General features: G+C 35.2%; 2 protein-coding genes and 1 long non-coding RNA gene across 5 annotated transcripts; 2 read left to right on the plus strand and 1 right to left on the minus strand.

Moving 5' to 3' along the window:
- The first annotated feature begins 185 nt into the window (after positions 1–185).
- dbo (Kelch-like protein diablo) lies at positions 186–7538 on the plus strand. Its single transcript, XM_022058483.2, has 10 exons — positions 186–385; positions 592–827; positions 1509–1693; positions 2055–2377; positions 2663–3057; positions 3426–3569; positions 4694–4827; positions 5782–5990; positions 6609–6796; positions 6930–7538. Exons 2-10 carry the CDS (start codon positions 661–663, stop codon positions 6949–6951), a joined length of 1767 nt encoding a protein of 588 aa, XP_021914175.1. The 5' UTR covers positions 186–385; positions 592–660; the 3' UTR covers positions 6952–7538.
- LOC147873182 (uncharacterized) lies at positions 4571–10695 on the minus strand. The gene is made up of 2 exons (XR_015536241.1): positions 10621–10695; positions 4571–5432 (listed from the first exon to the last, which is right to left on the minus strand). It is a non-coding gene; the product is annotated as an uncharacterized LOC147873182 (long non-coding RNA).
- On the plus strand, positions 10571–24567 carry fwe (calcium channel flower). Of its 3 annotated transcripts, XM_022058479.2 has the most exons (7): positions 11215–11318; positions 11429–11549; positions 12917–12998; positions 13286–13411; positions 14310–14417; positions 15418–15549; positions 18130–18252. In XM_022058479.2, exons 1-6 carry the CDS (start codon positions 11316–11318, stop codon positions 15524–15526), a joined length of 549 nt encoding a protein of 182 aa, XP_021914171.1. In that variant the 5' UTR covers positions 11215–11315; the 3' UTR covers positions 15527–15549; positions 18130–18252. The 3 variants fall into 3 exon arrangements, with proteins under 3 accessions (XP_087209230.1, XP_021914171.1, XP_021914169.1); XM_087353104.1 differs by lacking the exons at positions 11215–11318; positions 15418–15549 and adding an exon at positions 10571–10706 and having other exon boundaries at positions 18130–24567; XM_022058477.2 differs by lacking the exon at positions 15418–15549 and having other exon boundaries at positions 11216–11318; positions 18130–24567.
- Positions 24568–26216: the final 1649 nt, after the last annotated feature.

Below are 26216 nucleotides of genomic sequence, written 5' to 3' on the forward strand. Positions count from 1 at the left end.
TTAACAGGTTAGGAAATGTAAGCGTACCTCAACAGTTCTAGTGTTAGAATTTAAAATTTAACTTTTTTGGAATGGCGCCAGTGACATGAGTTGTCTTTTGTAAGTAACCTTTGATCCTCCGTCGTCTTGTGTTGGCAGTCCTGTATCTGCTGTAATTTATTTGTTTCGATTTACGCGCATATCGACATTGCATAGACATCGATTTTGTATCGTGAGAACGTCGATAGATGTGAAATGTCCGAGGTTGTGACAGCTAATGAATGTTTTTATTAGAAATTAGCTAAATGGTTTGTAGGCAGGTAGCTTATGTTGGTTAGGTAACCTTCTGTAGAATACGGTTCTTCGTGGAAATTAATTTGTATTTAGTGCACTACTATTATCAAAGGTAGGTATGCGTTGCTCATAAATAATATGTTAGCTAATATGATTTCTTTCAATTCAAATTTTATGCGCAGGATGTAATGGTTCAGTCTGTGATGTTTTGACTAGGAGGAGGTATTAGTACGTCGTTATATTCGCAGTTGATAAATATTTACATGCTGTTACTTTTGAAGTATAGGTTATGATGGCAGGACGTTGGTTATGTTGTAGATTGACTCTGTGTGGGGTTGGGCCCCTCCTCCCCTGCGCCTGTACTTGGCCCAGCACCCTCGCAGAAGGATGGGGGAAATGGTTATAGGGGAGCGGCCCCCTTCACCTGCTCGTCTTTCACACACTTCAGAAAAACATCCTCGTGGAACATTAACTGAACTGAACGTATTACGACGTCACCGTGAACTGTGCGATGTTGTGCTGAATGTTGGCTCCAGGAAAATATTTGCTCACAGGTTTGTGAATTGCTCATTATAATTTTGTTGTGGTTTCTTGTGGCCGTATAATAGAAATTAAAAATTTCATGAAATACATTTTTGTTCTGATTGAGTTACCTATTGTTTGAATATATTGAAACAATGTGTGATTCATTGCATTACAATATCTGAATTGTGATAAGATTCTTTTAATATCACAATCTGTCACTGTAATTTTTCCTTTCCTTTTACTAGTACCCCCATAATAGAGGAATTCATATCCCCTATTACCATGTAATAAAGTTTAATATTGTAAAAAATATGCTTTGTTCTGTGTTGTTGCTTAAAATGCGGTATAGTGGCTATATTTTCTTCTATGGCTCTCCGTATTCGGTCCATGGCCTCCTCAATTCTCCTCTTCCATTCGGTCCTCTGTTAGGTCTGTCTGTCCGAGGTTTTGATCGAGGTTTCGAAACATCTTCCTTTTTACAGCGCAAGGTTGTTAGCCTTGCGACTAACCCCCAACCTGGAGAACCAGGGTACCTGTCTTAGTCTGACCTCTCCCCCTCGACCAATCTGGCTAGGGATTGGACTTAACGAGACTTTTATCCACAGGTGGCCTGAAAGAGGTACTGCATGTGTCTCTTTTTCGTATAACATGTATAGTTTCTAATGAGAGAGTTGTTACTAATGTCCTCTGCTGTGTTATGTTTCTTGCAGAGTTATTCTTTCAGCATGTAGCCCATACTTCCGAGCTATGTTTACTGGGGAGTTGGCAGAATCTCGACAAACAGAAGTTACAATTCGTGACATTGATGAAGTGGCAATGGAGCTCTTAATTGATTTCTGTTACACTTCACACATCGTAGTTGAGGAGGGGAATGTGCAAACTCTTTTACCAGCGGGTGAGTTGGGAAGTTGATAAGATGATGTTATTATGGAAATACTGTATGTTGAGCAAGTATGGATAAAATTACTTTTTTAAAGATATCTTTAAACCCATCAGTAGGTGAGTTTTTCTAAATCTATGTGAATCTCAATCATATTTGTATGTTTCTACCTCTTGGCAGGATTAGAACTTTAACTGAATGGGTATTGCTTAGCTGGCAAAGAAATTCTGCATCTTTTATGAAAACAACAGTTTCAATAACATTAGTGTGAACAGTTAAATGACCGCAATGAGTGGTTTTCTGTGTTTGGTATACTAGTGAGTAGACTGTTTTCTTATTTGATGGAAGTAAGATATTTGCTTGTTCTTGGTTACAGCATGTCTTCTGCAGCTGGCTGAAATCCAGGACATATGTTGTGAATTCTTGAAAAGACAACTAGATCCTTCAAACTGCTTGGGGATCCGGGCTTTTGCTGACACGCATTCATGCCGAGAGCTCCTCCGAATTGCAGACAAATTCACACAACACAACTTCCAGGAAGTGATGGAAAGTGAAGAGTTTTTACTCTTACCTGTGGGTCAGTTGGTAGATATTATCTCCAGCGATGAACTGAATGTGCGTTCTGAAGAGCAAGTGTTTAGTGCTGTTATGTCATGGGTGAAGTACAACGTGTCAGAACGACGGCAACATTTAGCACAGGTAAGTTAAATGTAAACTGAAGGATCCCTTCTTTATATTCTATACACACTGCATATATTGTATTTCTCTGACATGGCAATGTTAGTCATCTCTTAGAGATTAATTTTCTAATACACAGGAGACTGAGGTAAGCAGTTAAAAAGAGTAGAGTTTTTTGGTTATGACTAATGCTGATTAAAGTGTGCAGTTTTGGACTTGTTATCAATTATGAAAATTTGTGTCACATGTGTTTGTTCCCTGACCAGATATTGAGCAGTATTGGTTAATACATTGGTTTTCTGTTAGGTATTGCAACATGTACGCCTTCCATTATTGAGTCCTAAGTTCCTGGTAGGGACAGTTGGTTCTGATCTGTTGGTGAGGAGTGATGAAGCATGCCGTGATTTAGTGGATGAGGCTAAGAACTATCTCTTGTTACCACAAGAACGACCATTAATGCAAGGTCCACGTACGCGTCCTCGAAAGCCTACCCGTCGAGGGGAGGTGTTGTTTGCTGTTGGAGGTTGGTGTAGTGGTGATGCCATTGCTTCAGTGGAACGGTTTGATCCTCAGTCAGCTGACTGGAAGATGGTGGCCCCCATGAGCAAACGAAGATGTGGGGTTGGAGTAGCTGTCTTGAATGACTTGCTGTATGCTGTTGGTGGACATGATGGTCAGTCCTACCTAAACAGCATTGAGAGGTATGGAAATAAAGTGCATGTTAAAACAGATGACCAAATAATTGCTTGGGAGACAGGCAAGTTTCTACAGTGTTAGCTGTGCGTAAACTATCCCACTGACCATATTAGAACATTTCGTGTATATTTGCACCCAAGTTTCTGATTACAAAATTTTAGTAGAAATGGGTGTGACTTAAGCAATGAAATATTGTATATTGTGGCTTGCTAAGACCCAGAATTTTGTTTATTGTATGAATGACCTGTGTAAAAAAGATACTGACTTGTGCTTTTGTATTCAATTCAGTTTTTATTTACACTGTTTCCAGATGTGATTGAGAGTTGACTGTGTCATTGAGGTTTGTGTCGAGCACAAGAAACTGTTGTTGCAGGTATGATCCACAAACAAACCAGTGGTCCTGTGATGTTGCACCAACAACTTCTTGCAGAACTAGTGTTGGAGTGGCGGTTCTGGATGGTTTTCTCTATGCTGTTGGTGGCCAGGATGGAGTCCAGTGCCTTAACCATGTTGAGAGGTTGGCACTCTGTGGTGTTACCAGTGATAAATATAAACAAGTGAAGAAATGCATGCTTACCATAATGGTTCTGGTATTTTTGTCAGAATTAATTTCACTTTTCAGAATGGCACCAGTAAAGTCAGAGTTGTAAGATTTGAAGTTTTCACAGTGGTGAGTATGAAGATTTCTGTCTTCTGGGTTGCGCTGTGTAGTCTGGTCGATGTTAACCAACGTTTCAGAGGTCATACTGCCTCCGTCATCAGGGCGATGAGTATGAAGATTTCTGTCTTCTGGGTTGTTGCGCTGTGTAGTCTGGTCGATGTTAACCAACGTTTCAGAGGTCATACTGCCCTCCGTCATCAGGGCGATGAGTATGAAGATTTCTGTCTTCTGGGTTGCGCTGTGTAGTCTGGTCGATGTTTACCAACGTTTCAGAGGTCATACTGCCTCCGCCATCAGGGCGATGAATATTCAGGCAGTATGACCTCTGAAACATTGGTTAACATCGACCAGACTACACAGCGCAACAACCCAGAAGACAGAAAGCTTCAAAGTCAGAGTTGTCTAAGGTCAGTGAACTTTGTGTGGGCAGGGTATCTTGTGCATTCTGATTGGTTGATGACATCATCACATAATTGTGCAGCTGGTTGGGAAATAAGTTTGTGTGTAAATGTGATAACATGAGATAGAAAATTTGAGTAGCCCCAAAAAGTTTTGTTGCAGTATGGTCAATTTTCTTCATTGCCATTGTTCAGCTTTGTGAGTCAGCTGTTCAGAATTTTTGTTATGATCATAGAAGCAGATGAAGAGAACTTACATTATGTTTGGTAAATTGTAATGGTATGAGTTATGTGTTTGAGGTAGCTGGACAGGGTGTGAAAAATATTTTTTAAAATTAAAAATTATGCTGTCTGAATGCCCATATCATCATCTCACTGTATGCATATAGAAGTAGGATCATTTTTCAGCACATTTTGATTCTGCGTTTAATTTCACAATTATAACATCTGCTACTGGAATCACATTAGTAAAATGTGTGAAATTTATTAATACTCCTTGCAAAATAGTAAACTTATCAAAGTATTGATAGTTCGTATGTAAGATCATTACCAACAATGTTTGTAACTTTTATGTCAATTTAGGTATGATCCTAAGGAAAACAAATGGGGAAAAGTTGCACCAATGACAACTCGACGTCTTGGTGTAGCTGTAGCGGTGCTTGGTGGATTCTTGTATGCTATAGGTGGCTCAGACGGGCAGTGCCCTTTAAATACAGGTATTTTTAATCTTTAGAAGCACGTTCATTAAAGAATAAAAGATCATATTGCTGTGTGTAATATATCTGTTACATCAGAATGATGTGAGAAACAGAAGTATTGAGAGTATCTTGTTGTACACACAGGAATTATATAAAGAGCACTGTGTAATGTTTTCCTTATTTTTCAGGGTTACTGTCTAGTTTAAATATTTAATATATCATTCAAGTTGCAACACATAATCTTTGGGTTTGTTCTGAAATGGTCCACAGCTCATCAAGTTTTAGTTTCTTTCGAACACGTTTATGAGATTGAAAGTGAAAGTGCATCTGCAATTATTTCTACAACCAAGATAAGGACCCACTTGATTTCATTTGTGTTTGCCATGAACTGACACTAGGTTTTTTGACTGATGGAATGGAAGAAGTAGCTCACTAACTTGTCCTCCGAACACTTCACATCTCCCACCATTGTATTTTTTATGTATGGAAATGTGGAATACAATGTCTCCAAGAAAATTCTTGATTTGGAACATTTGAAGTTGGAGACAATATGTTCCTCCTAGATATTGGTAATCACACACTGGACCGCAGAGCATCATAACCCAGAAGATCACTATTGACATCTAAAAGAGAGAATCACAACAGTCAGTGACTTTTTCTGCATACAAGTTTAAAATTGTATGTGAGACTTTGAAGGTCTCACAGCAGTGAAGATGTTGATGTTGGTCTTCTGGGTTGTATTGCTGTGTTGACTTGTAGATGGATAACCGACATTTTGGAGGAACATACTGCCTCCATCTTCAGAAACACTGTATTCCTTCAAAATGATAGTATCTACATAGCATTACAACCCAGAGGACCAACATTGCCATGATTATGTGTCTCACATGGAATGAGATATTCAATCTTAAAACTAGGGAGCTCTAGCTATTTGGAGAATTGGTGATGTTTATGCAGTATTTGTATTTGCAGTGGAACGGTATGATCCTCGTCAAAATAAGTGGTCCCCAGTGTCACCAATGTCAACAAGACGCAAACATTTAGGTTGTGCAGTATTTAACAGCTGCATTTATGCTGTGGGTGGCAGAGATGACTGCATGGAACTCTCCAGTGCCGAGCGTTACAATCCTCATTCTAATACTTGGAATCCTATTGTGGCTATGACTTCACGTAGAAGTGGGGTATGTACATTATAACATAATAAAAATGTGAATTTCATATGAAGCTTTTAGAATATATTGATCATACTGAAATATAATTTCTGACATTATATTTTAATGTGGAACAGAGTAAGAAATGCATACATAATTTTAGTCAGAACATCTGGAGGGAAGAGACCACTTGGGAGAACTAGACATATATGTGACAATAATATTAAAACGAATCTTAAAGAAATAGGATGTAGATTTTATTTGCCTGGTTCAGTAGGGTCCATTGGCAGGCTTTTGTTGCATAATGAACCTTTGATTTCCATAAAACTGGGGAATTTGCTGACCAGCTGAGTAATTATCACATTTTCAAGTAAGATCCTGCATCATGTAATTAATCATATTCTAGAAGTGGTTGCTGTCATGTGGTCTCATAGGTACAAATCTTTGTGGGTGTGTTTTCTCTTTCATTAATGTTGCAAATTAGGTCAGTGCTTTATAAATGTAAATAAGATTGGTCAGCATGCTTAGGACAACTGAAGAAATTGCAGTGAAAGTACATGTACAAATACTGTCAGTGTTCAGAACACATTATTTGTGAAATGAGGCAGTATAACACAACTCTTTCAAGTTTAGAATTTCATGTTGCAGGTTGGACTTGCTGTTGTGAATGGACAGCTATATGCTGTCGGCGGCTTCGATGGGACAGCATACTTGAAAACAATTGAAGTATATGACACTGATCAGAACCAATGGCGCCTATGTGGAGCCATGAACTACCGTCGCCTGGGGGGAGGGGTGGGGGTCATGCGTGCCCCACAGACTGAAAACTATTTCTGGTAATGTTTCACTAACCATGGCTTCGCAGTGCGACAAGTTGCACCCATAGCATATCTCCAGGGACTTGATGAAATAACATTTCTTATGTAACCATAACTATTATAATAATTAACAAATGTCTAATTTTTTCAGTAAAAAGAAGATAACAGTATGAAGCTTTTGTTTTCACGCATTGCCGTATACATGCTGCGATATGTTCGTTTCATGTGCCATCAGGAGTTGAGACAAATCTCATTGGATTGCAAGGGCCTGAGTGTACCCACCAGAACAGTGAGTTGTGCATCGAGCTTCGTAGTACAGACTTGAGGGTGGAAAGTCACTTGCTATTTTGTTTTAAATTTAAGTTGAGTTAGTGAAGGTGACCTTCATATAAAGCATTTAAAAATAATTATTTTTGCTTCTTGTCTTTCATTTTAGTAGTAAAATATCTTTTTTTGAATGTTACTGTCTTCTTTACCCAACAAGATATAACTGTGTACTTCCAGTGTCAATTGTGTGGGTAGCAAGAGAGGTTATCATGTTGTACAATGAAGTGCAGTATTATTTAATTTAATGTATAATGACTTCATGTATCTGTTATTGTGAATGTATGGCAATAAGATGTGTTTTAAATTTTGTGAATATTGTTACAAAATATAATTTTGTCATTAAATATGAACTTCCAGATCATGATCTAATTGTAATATAAGATCTGCTTTGCCTGTGACGTGGAATATAAAGTGATGACATGATAAATTATAATATGGATTGGTTCAATTTGATGAATGTATGGATTGAATGATGGATGTACACCTGTTGGATGTATATGTGTATAATGGAATTAGAATTGTCCTGAGATAATGACACTTGTATGCCCATATGTACAGAGGAGTTTGGGGTTCTTTTTTTAGAACAAATTTTATCCAGTTTACTCTTAAAATACTACTTAGAAGGCAAGATATTGTACACTGTCTACAGCATTACTGTGTATATCAGCTATGTAGTCTGCTATTGTGGGCTAGACTGCTATATTACCAATACTGGAAAATTTATTTTTACAGCATTTGTAACACATTAGTCACATATATTTATTTATTATTTCAGTCTATACACAAACTTATTATTAAAATGTAGTTGTTAAAATTAAAATTTAGCGCTTTTCATCGTTATTACGATGTTACATTTCAGCGCTTATTATTTTACGACATGTTTCGATGCTATTGCATCATCCTCAGGTTTTTATTGTTATTTTCATCTTTAAAACTATTATATATTTATTAATGCAACCATTTATTGTTTTATTTGTTTTGTAGATTTCTTTTTGTAGGTATTCCTTTTGATCTTCGTAGTGTTTTGCATATTTTTGGTCAGTTGTTCATATTCTGTGAAACAATTAATTAACATTCGAATTATTAATTATTAATATGAAAATGAGTTTGGAGATTGTCATAGAAAATATATATTTGTAAAATTATAGGAATATAAGAAACATACCAAGAGTTGTGATGTGTGGTGTGTCTGCGTCTGTGATCGGATGATGACAGACGCAGACACACCACACATCACAACTCTTGGTATGTTTCTTATATTCCTATAATTTTACAAATATATATTTTCTATGACAATCTCCAAACTCATTTTCATATTAATAATTAATAATTCGAATGTTAATTAATTGTTTCACAGAATATGAACAACTGACCAAAAATATGCAAAACACTACGAAGATCAAAAGGAATACCTACAAAAAGAAATCTACAAAACAAATAAAACAATAAATGGTTGCATTAATAAATATATAATAGTTTTAAAGATGAAAATAACAATAAAAACCTGAGGATGATGCAATAGCATCGAAACATGTCGTAAAATAATAAGCGCTGAAATGTAACATCGTAATAACGATGAAAAGCGCTAAATTTTAATTTTAACAACTACATTTTAATAATAAGTTTGTGTATAGACTGAAATAATAAATAAATATATACTGAATTTCAACACAAACATGACGCATCTAAACTACAAATTAGTCACATGTTTAGTATCCCATACTTTTGTTAGGTATGTAATGATGGTAATTAGTCATACATAACTGGTAAGATGTTCATTTCTCCAGATAGGAAGATAGCAGACATGACTTATCTCTAAAAGATATTACAAACTGTATTACAACACATCAAGGTACGTATTGTATAAAAAATTTACTTTTGGGTGAACTTTTATGTGATGATGAGAAAACTTATGATCAGGAATTAGTAGAACTTTTCCATTTTCTGGTAACTTTATAATGTAATATCTTCATGAAATGCTTATGGACTACATTATTACGATTACCATTCAATTTTTATTTTGTAATTTGTCTAAAAAGCCTGTTGAAATTCAACAGGAAACCATTTCTTTTTTATCTTGATTCCTCAGTCTTGCTTCCTTTCCTGTATACCTTTATTACCTTATGTTCTTCCATCTTTCCTCTTGTATTCCTTTACCATCCCTTTCACATCTTAGTTTCTTTGACCATTTTTATCTTCCCTTACTAATGCAATCCTCATTTTAGTTTATACATATCACATCATACTGCATATTTTGATTTTTTAAAATCATCATTTGTATTTGCTGAATTTTATTTTAACTCAAAACATTTATTCAAGAACATAGTAAAATTTGACAATAGTGCTTGGGAGAGTGTGTGTGTCAATGTGAAAATTTCATCAGAAGAATATTTTAACTCTTCAGCTACATAATTTTTGTTGTATAAAATGCCATGATTGTGTGCTTTTTGCAACTTGATAACTAATTTACAGCAAGTATAGTAAACACATGATGCTGAATAAGAACAGTTTTCTATTGGAAACTTGTAACTAAAAGAACATCATACAGATAAATTAAATTGTTCTACATATGATGGGAATTGTTAGATGCCTCGAAGATGCCCCTTCAAGAGCATTCCAGGGTGCAAGTATAAACTGGCAGTGAGGAATGTAAATTGCTGGATTCCTGAGGTACTTAATGCAGCTGCAAACTAAAAAAGTATTAAGGTTTTGCTATTGCAAATGCCATACTGACATGAAACGGTTACCATCCTTTAGTATCGAGGTTTATATTTATAAAATAAATGTTATGTTCGTTATTGCATAATTTTACAAAGGCTGAGATAAATTATGTCTAAACAACCATCGACACAAACACCGTAGGCGACTTTGTATACATTCTGATGCGTAATTGTTTGGAGCATTCAGTCTCTCTTATTTCATACACGTTCGTATTTGCAGTTGCCGCTGTAGTATCGCTCAAGGGTTATGTACAATTACATTTATGTAGATTTAAGAAATTATATAACGAAATAATAATGACATTCTCTGTATAACTTAGAAAGGCTGTGCTGTGGTCCTATTCCGCGTGGGTGGTGTAGGGGTTGAAACCAATGTCACAAGCATTGGTTACGTTAACAGGCGTGCATGAAAAGAAATTGCACTAGGTAGACACAATACCGTTTAGAGGTATTTATATTTAGTCAAATTCTCGTTCCCAACATTACTACTGCTCTTGTTACATCCATATGCTAATATGAATATCGTTCGGGAGCCGCGATTTGCATGTATCGTCTACGGTTGTGAAATCTACTATAAAAATTTGTGATTCGTCGTCTATCAAAAAATGACGTCATCAACACTGTCACCTTATATTTGTTTACTCGGCATTGTTGAGGAACACAACAATGCCGAGTAAACAAATAACGCTTCACAACAACGAGATCTCCAGCTACCTAGCCAGTCGCAAGATCACGTTACCAACACCAACAAGGTAATCTGATACTAATAATAATACTCATTCAGATTTGACTGACTGTTGGCCTCCGAACAGCGACGTAAAGAACGTGAAGAAAAGTGAAAGAAGACGTTATCAACTATTTGAAGTACCAACACCAACGAGGTAAACTAATACTAATAATTCGTTATATTACGATTGCGAAGACTTATGAAATCTGACTTTATGATCGAGTTTAAGACGAAGATTTGCAAGGGTGGGGCTGAACGGAGAAAGTTGACTGACCAAGAACAGTTGGGCTCTGAACAGAGACGTAAAGAACTAAAACATCAGACCTATTTAACAAATAAAGAAAAGCGAAGGAAAACTTACATTGATAAACGTAGAAAAATTTATTTACCAAGAACAGAAGAGAAAAACGAAAATATGTTAGGGTTGGGTTGGACATAGAAAGGTGGCTGACCAAGTACAGTTGGCTTCTGAACAGCGACAGTTATTTGAAATTTTGTGCTGTATGCCTATTATTTTAATAAGTTAGAGATCTTATGTAATTTCTCAGATTGAAGAAGTATTAAGCTTTTCGCACCATTCCATGTAGGTCATTTGTACACTTGAAGTAGAATGGCAATAACCTTATTATGTCAAATTGTTTAGGGACTTTGCGAAAAAGTTGGCATTACTGCCATTACCAAAGCGAATTATCAATCTGTGGCCATCTGCGTGAGTGGTGTCAGCTGTTGCAGAAAGTGACGGAGGACATTAGCTTAGACAAAGATGGTTTGTATAATTAACTGTTATACTGCTCGTTAGTGTTTAGTTTTCATTGAGTAGACCAACGAAATTAGAAAAATACTTAATAATAAACTAATTTTAAGCAAATTTTTCAGTCACTTGCAGAGAAAATTGGTGCTATTATGCAGAGGCCTGGTCAAGATGCAGTTGCAAAGGATGACGTCCCTTGGTGGATGAAATATGCTGGTCGCGGATTAGGGACCGTCGGTAGTTTTGGTATGACATCTTTATTATGTTGATGTTGTTCTCATAGGAATTTGGTATATTTCACTGTTAGTGTCAGTTTGTCCAGTTTAAATGGGTATATGCAACAAAGAAGTCGGTTATTTAAAACAAAATATCAGAACATCTGTGGTTGGTGTGGCTGGAATATCAGATTAACCGGATTTTAACAATATCCTGTGCTGAGAACTTTTTAAAAAATTATTAATACTATTACTGGCTTTCAATAACACCCTCCATTTGGAACCTTCTAAAATGATTACCACTAGTACTGTAATTAAACAAAAATGATCTCTTTCTGTGATGCTGCAGACTCTGTGCTGTTTAGTAAGTGCTTTAGAATGTATGTTGACATATAAAACAAGTAGTACGTGTATTTGTCATGTCCTCCGAAGATATCTCGGTTAGGAGGTGAGTTAGATTTAGTTGTTTCCAAATTGTAATTTGCACACCTCGTAGGGGCATGTAAAATGTTTTATGAACTTCACTGGAAAAACAGAATTGTCATTATTTGTTTTATTATTAGAAAGCAGATGCACAGAAATAATGAAAGGATTTATTACTCTTAATTATTGGTTTTTATAAATTATAATTTCTAGTTATACAAATGACACTTTTAAAAGGAAATCAGATGCTATACAATGTTTGCAGTATATCTAAGCTGTTTTAACTATTTTCAGAATTAAAGAATGTGTAGAAAATACATTATTTCAGTGTTGCAGTTTCATGTTGATTTTACATTATGTTTATACCTAATAATAAATAAGTGATGTTTATTTAGACCTAAGAGGCAGGAAGTAACAGGAGGCTGGAGAAAATTGCATTAAGACGAACTTCAGAATTTGTACTTTTCATCAGGTGTTCACAGGGTGATAAATAAAAGAAGTATGATATGGGTGGGGCATGTAGAATGGAAGAGACAAAAATGCATTCAAGACTTTAATCTGAAAACTTGAAGGGAGCAGACCTAGGTATAATGAGAAGATAATATTAAGGAGGGTGTTAGAGAAATATGGTTTGAGAATGAGGACTGGGTTCATGAGGCTCAGGATAGGATCCGTTGGCAGCCTTTGTAAACATAGTAATGAACTTTCTGTTTCCTAAGAAGGCAGTGAATTTCTTGATTAGCTGAGTAACTGTTAGCTTCTCAAAGACGCTGCTCCATAGAGTTAGTGAAGCAACAGCAAGTTTGTAAAAGGTACCATGTTTTTTTAATTTGTATTTTGAGGCTAAAAATATTAGAGGAGCTAATATAATTGTAAATATTTTTTCACTAAATTCCCAAGCTAGAGGACCACCCCTCATTGACTGTAAATGTATGGATATTAAACTATACCAAGTTAAAATTTGTTTCTTTACAGTGGCTATTATACTAGGATTATGGAGCTGTATTGGTATTGTGTTTGGTGACATTGAATGTCTTATCAGTGGAATGTGGCAAATGTGAGTACATGATATTTTATACAATGAGATAAATATATAATATTGTGTTCTTTAATTGTTGAAATTTGGTTGTCATTGTCAGTTCAGGGTTTCAAGGCTGAGACTTTTAATCCTACTGTCTTTGATATTTTAGTGTGGCAATTCTTAAGCCATTGCCTTGCTATTTGATTACAGTGTACTACAATCTAAGAAGATTTTATTATTTAAATGTTCATTAAATAACCACACTTGTCCTGCATTTAGAATGGCGTGAAAAGGGAACTGCAAACTATGTTTCTTATTTACAGGATGGCAGGTGCTGTTGTGATTATGATAGAAGCTCCTTGCTGCTGTCTTTTTATTGACTTTGTGCAAAATGCTAGTGACTGGGTAGAGAAACGGCCATATTGGAATAGGGCAGCTTTTTATTGTCTGTAAGTAGAAACATAATATTAAGATATGAATTAAAATTGTTTGTACTGTCTAGATAGATGAACTGTTTTTCCAGAGCCATTATGACACTTTTAAAAATTGCATATATAGGGGATTCAAGGGGTTCAAATTGTTGGGTTTAATTAATGGGAATTTTGAATAGGATAGCCATTTTAAACTGTACCAAAATGGAAAATACAATGTAACAGGATTGTAGAGTCATCATTGTTCTGCTCCTCACTCTAACTTTACAAAAGAATCTTAGAATACAGCATTTTTGGTTGTGTGTGTTTTACCTTTTTGGTGTAACCATCTACATAACAGTTTTTTGTTTAATACAAATTATATTTTGACCTTAATTGGTGACAGTTCCCCAGCAAAATGTAACAATGTGTATTTTGTCTTTTCATGTATGCAGGTTCATCTGTTACTTCATGTAATTACATTACATATTGTATAGGTTAAAATTAAAAATGCTGTAGAACCCTTAAAATGTTACAAACTTTTATATCCTATATACATTTCCTGTACCAAAGAGGGTGATTAATGCTTATTATACCAGTTGTATTACAGCCTGACTGTGTTTGTTATACTTCTCTATTACTGCAGTATTATTGACTTTATATGTGTGTAGGGTGGTCTTGGGTGATTTAATAGCGGCTATACTGATGTTGTGCTGTCTGCATTGTGGTGTAATGTCTGTAATATTGATATATCCTGTATTAATTGGTATGCATAAATGCATTTTTTGGATGGTGACACAATATACTGTTGTGAGTGTAAATGTTGTAAATAATTCATAAAAATATGTATCAGTGTGTGACATGTTCAGTGAAATACCCTAACCCCCCCCCCCCCCCCCCTCACAAATTTGAATATGTACTTCTGCTGATGTTTCAGTATTGCTCTACCATCTGTATTCCTCTGTCGCGAGCTTCAGAGCATATTTGGCAGTGGGTTGATCTTCACTACAGGTGTGATCTATGGGCTGATGTCTCTTGGCAGAAAGTGAGTATTTATCATTGTATTTACATTAAGCAATATTGTTTTATATTTGATGATTTCATATTCTTACTTTCTGTCCATTACTAAATATAAAATATATTATTGATAACTGTATTCTATTACTCTATGTTTATTAATACACAAAGAAGAGAGAGGCACAATCACTGTGTACTGGCCATTTTTCAGAAAGTACCGTACTTTCTGAAAATATAATAACTCTGAAATTAAGTTACACACACACACACACACATGTGTGCATGCATGCGCACACATGCACATGGACTGTATTTTGGTGGAAATCTCAACCACAGACAAAGGAAGTACTGAATATCTTTTGTCTTTCTGTCACTCCACAGAAAGACAAAACAAAACAATATATTAAATCACACCTAGTGATCTTAATACAAATACAGGTAAATAAAGCATAATGAATTACCAGTTACCTGACAATGTAAAAAAAAAGCTGTCCCACTATACTCCAAGTAGGTGCTTGGGGTGAGTGGAGGTATAGCTCCTACTCATTCTTGACCTCGGCACTAGATGGGGGTGAGTGGTCCGCCCCAGCCGTGCTTTACCACCGGGAAAGGACCCCAGTACTCATTGCATAGGAGATTTGGTGGGTCCCAGAGCCAGTCTGGACGCAGAGGCTAGAGGAAGAATCCTCTGCCCCCATTGGGAATTGAACCCCGGTCACCCAGTCCATAGCCAGTCACTATACCGACTGAGCTACGCCGGCTCTTTACCTGACAATGTACCATATGTATAATGGTGTACATATTGGTAAACACATTTTAGAAAATATGGTTGTGGCCTGATGATGACACATTAGTGTTTAAACATATAGTTACATGAGATTATATTTCCATATGTCAAGTGAATAAAATTATAGTGCTGATAAGAATCTAATGTGTAGGCATGAGTGTGTCGTTTTGCTCCTTGTGGTACATGCATGTGTGCTGGTGACTGGGAGAAATTTTCAGTTGGATTATATGTATACCTGCAGAGGGTCACGTCAAGACATGACAGCAGCGGCATCACCTCCGGCCTCGACACCGCAGGCCGATCATAACACCACACTCATGGAGGATCCTGATGTCTGGCGTCCAACCTAGACCCATTAATGCACTCAATTGAGGCAAATACTAACTCTGCTAACATATTATGCATGCAGTTCTGTTACATAAGCTATGTATTGCTGTTCTCATGTTTGAAGATTGTGCCTGGCTGCATGTTAAGGGAAATGATACCCTCGTACAGTAATGTAAGCATAAAATAGACAGTATGAGTGGTTTTTTAGTTGTATAGAAATGTTTTGCTATTTTTAATGAAGCTTATGCATGTTCTGCGTATTGCCATTTATACTCAGAATGTCTTCAATGTAGATTAAATGTCAGGCTGCTTATTTCAACTTTCAGTTACATTTTGCTTGAATGGTGAGAATGGTCCAGCATGGAATGTGATTTGTACACTTGTGCAGCTCCAAGAGCTCTTCTTTATGCAGTTCTCTCTGTCCTCCTGTCACCATCTGAGTGACTATCACCACCTAAAGAACAACTCTGTTCCTAAGAGTTAAATATTAAAAAAATTATGGATTCTGTGTTATGTTAGCCTTGTATAATTTTCAAAGTGTATAATATAATTTGATTTCTTATAGAATAATATAAACACTGTGAAATTTAAGATTGATGTTGGGTTATAGCACTGATTGGGCTTGTTGATACAGTCTATCCATGTTAGAACACTGTTCTTTGTATACCACCAGTATTTACGTTAAAGTGGGGATGGCAGTAAATCAACATTTTTTGGTTTTGGGTGTATTTTTATTAAGTACTGTATTAAAACGCTTTATTGTGTGCAAAATATTGTAGTTGCAAAATTTAGGATAAAAAATACAAAATTTTAGAGTATATATGTGTAGTTAGCTTTTGATATACTATTACCTTATGTATTGTTAATGTGATCTCTCTCTCTCTGTTTAACCAAAATACTTACAAATTCTTGTGTAAAGAACTTGACACACTCATCTGCTGTCCAGTTATTTTCACCTGTTCTTACTAACTTCATCAGTTATACTTCAATTTTTCACATTGACTCACCATATCCAAAAATATGGCACAACCTCAAGGCCTTCACATTTTTTGTTCTGTCCTCCAATTTAGTATTTCTCCTCTCTCTCTCTCTCTCTCTCTCTTCCCCCCCCCCCCCCCCAAATTGAACCCACTGACTGATGGGTGGGTTAACTTATAATTAGGTAAAACAGTAGGCAATATTTTGCAGGTTTGCATTAGGCACATATGATTTTTTTTCTCACCAACATTTAACCCTACTCTTTTTTGCCACATCAAACCATTGAAACTGATTATATCATACACAGCTTATTCACTATAATATTTCTATTTAAAAATTACTACCCTTCCCAACAGCACAATCATCTACTGTAACTGCCTTGGTTCAGTATGTAATAATTTACACTTCTGATCCCAAGTAATGACCAAATTTTCTTACATGAGTAGGTTTTGTTTTTTAATGTAGATATTGCTAGGATATTCCAAGGTGATATCTGTAGCAAATGGAAATAAAATGGCGTGGCACTGTATCAGACTTGATTGTGATGCATAATGGTACATTTTTATTGCTGCAGATATTGAAAGTACATATGAAATAAACGGGGCTAATAGTAGGAGCTTCAGGTGTATTGTTTATACCCTGTCTGTAATTTTGCTTATATAACATCCATTTTTTAATGTTTTTTACGTGAAATTATCCTAATTAAAAAAAATTGTCCAGTTAAATCTAGCAAAGTGTAGAAGTTTTATTTTCTTGAAGTGCTGAAATATTTTGAAATATTTTATACATGCTTATAGCTTTATTATTCTTATTTTGGTTTTCAGCATGACAACTTGCATTTTGTAACTCGTGCATTTATTTTCAGATACTCTTCAGCTTTGTTGTGGTAGTTACAGACTTTGTAAGGGGCTACAGTCTATGTCTCATCACAGGAATATGTGCATTTGTTTTCAGCATTTTAAATCTTTATGCATTAACAAATGTAGTGCATTGAAGTGAAATTAAAATTAGGTCTTGATTGGTCATAATGAGATTTATCTCATCGTGTTCTGTATAGTTATTGTCTTATTGCGTGAGAATTTGATTTGAAATTTTACATTTGTCCTGCGGAATAAGGATTACATATATTTTTTGGTCTGTCTTTGGAAATGAGGAAACATTATTTCATTATCCTTATGAATATAAGGAAATTTTCTTTGTTTAAGCCATGCTTTTTTGTCATTCATTCAGTATTTGTGATTAGTTCTGGAACTCTGCAGGCAAAACTGTAAATTCAGGACCACCCATTTTCAGTCCTTCATTTACCATTTTTCAGTACTGTTGAAATTTGTTCATGAGGCACCAGTTCTGTCTAGTGATTATATTAGTTCATATAATTTGTGATTTTATCCATATTTAATGGTTTTGTGGGTACAGATTATAATGATGTGAAGAACAGATTGATACTTGCTGGAATAGAAACCTACCAAGGAAACACATTTTAGAAAAAAAGGGGAGTTAAAATGTTATTCTTAATGAATGTTTCTGTCTAGTTTTCTTTCTTATCAGAGTTAAAACCACTTTTATTGTTATGAAAGTTCCCTGCATTGAAAAAGACACTGAATTTTTATGTACTTCTTAAGAGTTAAAATGATTCTTCTCTGTTTAGGGCATCACAGGAGGAAATGATTAGTAATGCTGAAAGGGAGATAAATGCTGCAGAATCAGCCACGCCATCTGGGATGAGATCCACTCTTGTTGACAATGCAGAACCAATGTCATTGACTGTCTCTCCGAAGACAGCGTTTGACAGTGGTGTCTGATAGCTGTGGCTCCTGTTTATTTATTGTTTTTTGGTAAGTGTTAATAGTGAACTCTTGTTATTGGGCAGTTTTGTAGACCCAAACATACCTTAACTCTGTATGGGGGTGTGCACTGCCATCTTACCTCTGTAATGAAGAACAGTGATGTAAATATTATGACTGGTGAGGTGGAAATATGGTAGAAAGAAGAAGTATCATAAGTTTCATCACTATTCTGAGTGTAAACTAGAGTGACCATGGTACATATTGGTGAAGGGCCTGAAGTTGTTATACTAACAAAGTTAGTGGTATGATTGAAATAAAGGGCCCAACGCAAAAGGCACATACCACCTTTGGAATATGATAAAAGCATCGTTTAATTCTCTCTTAAATTGCAATGTGGCTCCATTTTTGCTGTATTAGTATAATTAATAATTTGAGCCACACTGTTCTTGCACCAGTAAATCAGTTTTTCTTTTAATATATGAAACCATGTAAAAATTAAACTTCAGCCAGAAGCGGCCTTGGTTTTCTGCTGGACCTTTCAAATGGATTATTTCTGTATTGAGAACATCTCTTGCCTGTGGTCTTCATTTAGTCACGAATACCTTCTTTTACGATCTTGCATGCATTATCTTCAGGAAAGGAATCAGAACACAAGTTCTTTGATTTAACAATTCAATTTGGACTTCCTTCATACCATTATTATGCTGTAAATTCTGCATTGTGTGAAGTATATATGATGTACATGATGTTTCACTTGTCTGTAGTCCTGAAATATAATGTGTATCAGGCATATCATATATGTATATATCTGACAGTGGAGGATGTCTGAATTTGGTCTGTTGAATTATACATTATGACAAACATTTAGGGAATCGCTGGTTTTCCTAATGAGATGTTCTTTAACATTTTTAATCCCCCAACTCATGTCTGCTGGAGATATGTCAGTACTTCTGAATCTTATTCCTGATGTAATTCCTAATCAGAAATATAATATGAACATTGGTTCAAATCTCAGCAGCTGCAGATAGTTAAAATTCAAGATTTGTGTATCTTGCAGTGTTAAACATTTGATAATGTAGTTCTTACTTTGCCATGTTTTATGGAAGTTTAGGGAAGTGGGGTCTGGTGACGACAATGACCAGTTTTGCAGGCCGCCATGATGAATCCATTGGTAATGGAACTACTCATTTAGGTAACGTGTCACATGTTGACTGAAATGGTATGTCCCATCATGTTCGAAGTACGTCTGTAATTGTGTTTTGTGTTGCTCAAGACATGTGAATGACCCTATGTTCTGCATAAGATTAAAGTCATCCTGAATTTAAGGTATCTAGCTCTGTACCCATTGAGAATCAGACTTTTGTTCGTGTAATGTTTTTGACTGGAAATTACCACAGGAATGAGATTTTTAAGTATTGTCAGTCACTGGACATTCTGTATGAATGATGTTGAGACCGAACTGTAAATGCAGTTCCCCATAATTTTTGGCATAAGAATGGTGAGAACACCATAATAATCTGTAATCCCTCTTGGCATATATACTGATCCCTTTTTTATGTAATTAATAGTGATGCTGTCTTCTTCAGTTATGTACTGATATTAATTAATATCTGCTTCTGTTTGAAAGGTATAATATAATTTTGTTAAGCAGATACGATCTCATTCTCTTCATGTGTTGTTCACTTCTAACAGTCTGTCATTTGGTATTTGAGCTAGTACCGCAGATTAGAAATATTGAAATGGACTAGTTTAAGCCTTTGGAGAAAAACTTTAAATTGTGCAAAGGACACTGCTGTGTATAGTTTGTGCTTTCTTTGTGCCGTTCTTCATCGCCTAAGGATGTTTTGTGATTGGCTGTAGCGATGATGTGATTGGTTTTTTAATACTCTTGCTCATGAGCAAAAGTATAAAATAAAATACCAACAAATGAGAGTTGTGAGACTACAATATTATTTGTGGAGAGGATAGAGGTTTTGAAGGTGAATCTGGACAGTGGAAACAAGATGACTTCCTCCAACTAAATGGAACTGTTAGCTGAATATGCAGAGTTCATATTTTTTTATAATTAACTTTTCCTGGCAAAAATATCACTTTTATTGCAGGGATTTTTATACTAATCTCATTTCCATTACTGAAAAATTATCACATTTAAAGACTTGTTATGGTGAGGTAATGTAATCATAGATTTTCCTTTGTTTTGTTCATTTATGTACAAATATAAGCTTTTGGATAGAAAAGATAAATATAACAATTTTTCTGCAGCATAATTTAGATTGCTGGCATTAATATTTTTTCATATCTTGTTGCATTGTCTCTGAATGTTAGGAGTAATGCTAGAGAAATGGATTCCCATGATAGGCATACAGGACGTCTTTGTTATCCATGATTAATTGGAACTGGAAAATTACAACTTAAAGCAAATTCCCTTTAAGCAGGGAATTTTCATCCATAAGAAATAATTTAAATAGGGGTTAATAAGGACTGGAACATCCAAGGTTAGTGTGGATGGGTCTGTAACCAGAGAAGGTAGCATGCCTTCCACAATGTGTTTAACAAGAAATTGTTTCCCAGCATTGTAGACTGCATCATGATTATCAAATAGGGTGGAAATAATTGTTTTTGATTTTCAAGCAATTTTTTCTCTAGGATGACCTAATTGTAGATTCTGTGCCAAATATGCATGGTTGGAAACGCTATATAACAGAGTATTTGACAAGATAAGAACTTTTTCTTTCTCCCATTTTTGCCAAATATCAGTTATATGGAGATCATGGGGATACTGTTTTCACACTTGAAGCTCTTTCCGTGCATTTTATTATAATGTTTACAAGTGCTTTTATTATGCTGTTTTCTTTTAAACCTTGCTCTGTAATGAGATCCAAGTGGTGTTGGTAATAGTGTTTTGTAATAACAAGATTTCACTGTATTTTCTCTATGTGTAATAACTTGTATCTGTTAGCAGCATTATGAACAAGTACTTTTTTTAAGGATATACTTTGAGCTCTTGTAATTTCATTCCCTGAGTAAGCAGTTGTGTACATTAGTCTATGATCAGACTTTCTCTGATTGTACAGCATCTTTGATTTGTCCCATGTGTATGTCTAATGTTTTTGAGACTTGTCATGGTGGTGAGATGATAAACCATAACATTTTTAAACAGGAACCATGCATCTCAGAATGAGTGATATCAACTTTTCAAAATATAAGCCATACTTTCTCTTCTCCCTCATTGTGATACTGTGCTTCATTCCTCAGTTTTACATCATTCCTTCGTAAGAATAATACAGTAGCTTTCTGGGCAGTACAGTCATGATGCAAACTTATGCATTATGGTTCAGCCCATCTTCCTTAATTTGCACTCACAAAAATATCAGTAAATAAATAAATAACAGACATGAGGTTCTGAAAGGTGATTATTACTGCATCATCTGTATTATATAAAAAAACTGCTAAATGTTTAGTGATTCTTATGTTTCTGCGGTAATTAGATGATTAAATGAGATACTTTTATAAATCCACTTCATTTATGTGAACATAAATTTATTGTGAAGGATTGTATCATGAATAATTTACCTTGTAAGTGTTCATGAAATTATTGCATTTGTTGTAGTATGGGATAGTCAAAATTGTTATTTTAGATAATTACATGTATTGATTTGAAGTCACATATGATTTGAATTTGTAGTTATATATTCGTGTTAAAATTCTAAAAAATTTTCTAATAAAAATTCATCACTAGATTCCCACTTGTATACTGGTGTGTGTTACAGTTGCAAAAAAATTATTTGTAGTTAAATACAGACAGTAACTTGGGTAATAATTGGTTTCTTGTTAGCCCTTGTGATTACTTTGCAGGTTTTTTGAATGCACTCTGTAATAAACGTGAAAATTCATAAGGAGTTTTGAAAGTCCTACATGTTGATTCATTCACTTACGATGTGGCATGGCTGGATTTAAGCTGTAAGCATTTCTCCATCTGTATGCATGTTTGGCTGCGTTGAATCCTCCTTACTTTCCATTGTAATTAGTAGAAGTTGGTTCCTTCTAGCAACAGTCCTTATTTTTCATATTCAATATGTCATTTCACCACCCATTAAATTATAAGCAAAATTGTTCGTTCCTCTTTGGGAGACTCTTCTATGGTTGTTGACTGTTCATATCTTTGTAGAATATGAATGTAAAGGTAAAAGTGTATGAGTATTGTAGCTGCAGATTATGAACAAGTATTAGAAGATTTTCATAATAGGGTTGCAGTGTTCTTTTGATTAATGTTGGTGAAAAACATTTATAATGAAATTGTTGGATGATATAGCTTCAGACTTCATATCTGGCATCCCAAAATCTGGGAGGACTTAAAATCCATGCTTTTCCCCAGGCTTCTTCCCCAGCAGGATGTAGTCACCTACAGTCAGAAGATATAAGTTAGGAGGTATTTTAAGAATTTAAAATAATGTTACATTGGTAAGAATCTGAAAGCAGAAGAATTTGTATTTTGTATAATTTAGTAGATAATGCATACCTCAACAAAAATTTGTAATTGTTTATTTAGTCGGTATTAAAATTCCTCTGCATGAATATTCAAAATTAAGTAAATCTAGAATCCAAAAAGCCTTGGATCCCAAGCTTTTCAAATAATGGGTCTGGTGCTGTATATATGAAGTGCAGAAGGATGATTCTGTTTTGGGTGAAGTCATATTTAGTAACTTAAAACAATCATATCTAATAAAAGATCAGTCCATCTGGTTGATAACTACATTTACTAGTGCACGATTCTTTGATACCATTTTCAATTTTTATCCAGGTTGTTAAAGAATTAAATATAATGGTTGAATAACACAGGTAGTAAAAAAATCATGTACACGCGATGTTAGTTTGTCAGTTAGAATTTGGAAGTACCGAGTTTATTATTTATTTAACTAGTAAGTCATATTCAGAAGTAAACCTACTGTTGGCATCGTAATTTGAGTAATAGGGTATTATTTCAGGCCGCATTATAATTAATTTCAAGAGGCTGGCGTGACAGAATCATGTTATGTATTGAAAACTTTAGAATGAATGGGAATTGGGACTAATTGCCTAGTGTTACTGAAGTGAAAGTGATATTTATAACATCTGTTTATGATGTACAAGTTTATTGAAAGTGTTAATTTTATAATTGTAATCTTTGTCATTGGGAGAAATGTTTTATTAAATACTAGTACTTTTAATTTAGTGTGGCAATGAAGCACTAGTAGGCATTTTATTGGCACTGACATTGTGTTAATAGAAATATGTTCAGCTACAGATATGTGCACACGAAGTTTGTTAAACTGCGTCTCCCTCTGTCCTTCAACGCGGCAGCTAAATAATAAAAAAGAGGAGGGAATGGAGTTTGTTCCGTATTACTTGGTGTGCTGTGGCTGGGGCTTTTAATTGTTTGTGTCTGACTCTAGTCCTTGTGGTCCGAGGCCACATTTTTCATGATTTCCTGACCTGTTCTGCTTTCATAATCCTGGATTTGCTCAATCTTAGGGTTGCCAACTTTTTCATTAATAATCACATTGTAAGTTAGTAACGTATGAATAAGTTGTATATTTGTTTCATTGTTTTTCTATAATTAAACTTGTATGCCAGTTTCATCAAATCGCACTTTCCATTTGCACACAAGTACAGACATAGTGAGACTTGACAAAATATAAGTGTAGACAGAAGAAGAAATGTGAAAATGCTGCTTTCTGACTTGATATCATAAAAGTCTTGAGTTAATATTCAAGAAATCATACTTTTACAAACTTATGCCGTATTAATTATTTTGATGTGTGATATATTGTAGGATTTAATTAATTGTCATAAGAAACACAATTAATTTTCAGTTGACGTAAATTATACTTTGGTTTTATGTGTAATTTTTAATTAACTTTTAAGAAACCTCTGATTCTGGATGTAAGAAATTATAGGTAGGCCTATCTTCCATACTTAATGTTTCCATTATAATTTGTGGCAAATACTTTGACCAATATATTTTTAATGAATATGTAACATTGTCGCAGTTTGAAAACTTTGGTATGGCAACCTGTTCTGGTCCAGTTTTAATGTGTAGTGAATTGTAGGAATGTTGATTGTATTTCCCTTTGAAGATGTTCACTTCGCTTTTGGAAGAAAACAAATTTTGTGTAAATAATATTTAGTGGCAGCATAAAGTCCCTGGCTGGAAATAGGTCGTAGTGATTCTGTTTCTTTCAGTACTTTCATTTGTCTACGCGTTATTTATGTATCAATGTACATACAGTTGTAATAAAGGTTACATTGTGTATGCTGAAGTGTGGTTTTAGTTGCTCATAACCTAACTATTGTTTGTTTGAGTGTGTAATTGTGTATAGTATACTATGGGCCTGTAATGGTATTTTTTGGACCACATAAATGTATATGTTCTAATAGAGGGTGGTAAGAATAAATGTGTAACAAATGTATTTAATATCTTTTATCTGCTTATGTATTACTATAAGAAGCTAATTCATAAGCATCCTCACAATTAACATGCTTGATGTGCCATTCTTTTGCTGACCTTGACCATTATGTATTGATTTAATTCTTTCTGTCAGTCATAACGATTATCATCGTTATCTGGAATATTCAGTGGTGTCAGACGAGTTTGTCTACGCAAAGAGTGGAAAGGTGTAACCTCACAATTAAGTTGGCATGCGTTGTTTTAGATTGTTAGTTTCTGTGATGTGTTGGTAGCAGGTTTAGACATGGGCTTGGACGAGGTTAGAATACGTATTCTACTCAGTTCCAGAGTGTATTTTTTTGTGGCGGTTATCTCCGTCTTTCGACGCCATAAGTATTGTTCTCAACAACGAAAGGATTGTAATAATGTCCATTACAATATGTGTTGGCTTTTCTTCTAATCTGTGACATCTGCCTAGTTTCAAAAAGTAATTTTGCCCCCTGGTTGATGGTAGCGAACAGTTGAATCGACTTAAAGTCGAACCCATCGAAAAAATATCTATCATTCTATTGGTAGCATGTTAGTGTGCATGTCGACAGCTGTCCTGTGCTTGATGAAACGAAGAGGAAAGGTATAAGAAAACGTTGTAGAAAGGAATAGATAGAAATAGAAATAAAGTGAGAAAGTGTTTGGAATAAAATTAGCGTAGATTCTTACACCGAGTTTAATCTAAATCCGGTACGGTACCCAAGTATCTTTTAGGTCGTTACACTCGGATGAACATGACGGAACTAATGGATGGTTTGCCATTGTTTTTTTAAAACTTGCCTGAAAAGGAATGGAGGACAAAAGACAAGGAAGAAAACGAAGAATGGATTTAACAAGCGTAGTAGTAGTTGGTAAGCAAGTCAGTGAAAATAAGGTATTTTGTGTGAAGGTGCTATTTTACCTTCTCTGTGCACTTGAACAAGGCCCATTTTATAATCCAAGGCAAAGATGTACGTGAAAACAATGTCTATAAGTATCTTGGAGTTGAATGTACGCTAAAACGTACCTAAGCTTCATTCAAGGTCTTCTTCCTGATGTAGACAGAAAGTCTGACTGGAATCCTTACACTAGCGCGTTTGCTGACAAACGGAAGCACTGCCACTTCTTTGAAGAAGGATGTGACGCATGAATTTCTGTGCTTGATATACCTTTTGCTTTGTTCTGTTCGTTGTTTAACGTTAAGCAGAAGACAGTCCGTGAAAGAAGTGAAGCAATTAAGGAATAAAGACGGACCTTGAACAATGCAAACGTTGCGGTTGCTAAATAGTGTGTTCAACGATTGAATGCTGGATTTCATCGTTAAAAGGACACACCCCGAGTTCAGGCTTGTATAATTTTAGACGAAACGTACTGTTATGGGACATGTTTTAAAGATGGTGTAGGCCTACGCCAATCACAGGGGTCTTGGTCTCTCGAACACTGGGTTTGTGGGTTCGAATTCCACTCTAGGCATGGATGTGTGTCCACATCATT

This window comes from Zootermopsis nevadensis, unplaced genomic scaffold (assembly GCF_977971745.1).
Source record: "Zootermopsis nevadensis isolate Lab colony 2312 unplaced genomic scaffold, Znev_1.0 Znev_ptg000021l, whole genome shotgun sequence".
Lineage (NCBI taxonomy): Eukaryota > Metazoa > Arthropoda > Insecta > Blattodea > Termopsidae > Zootermopsis > Zootermopsis nevadensis.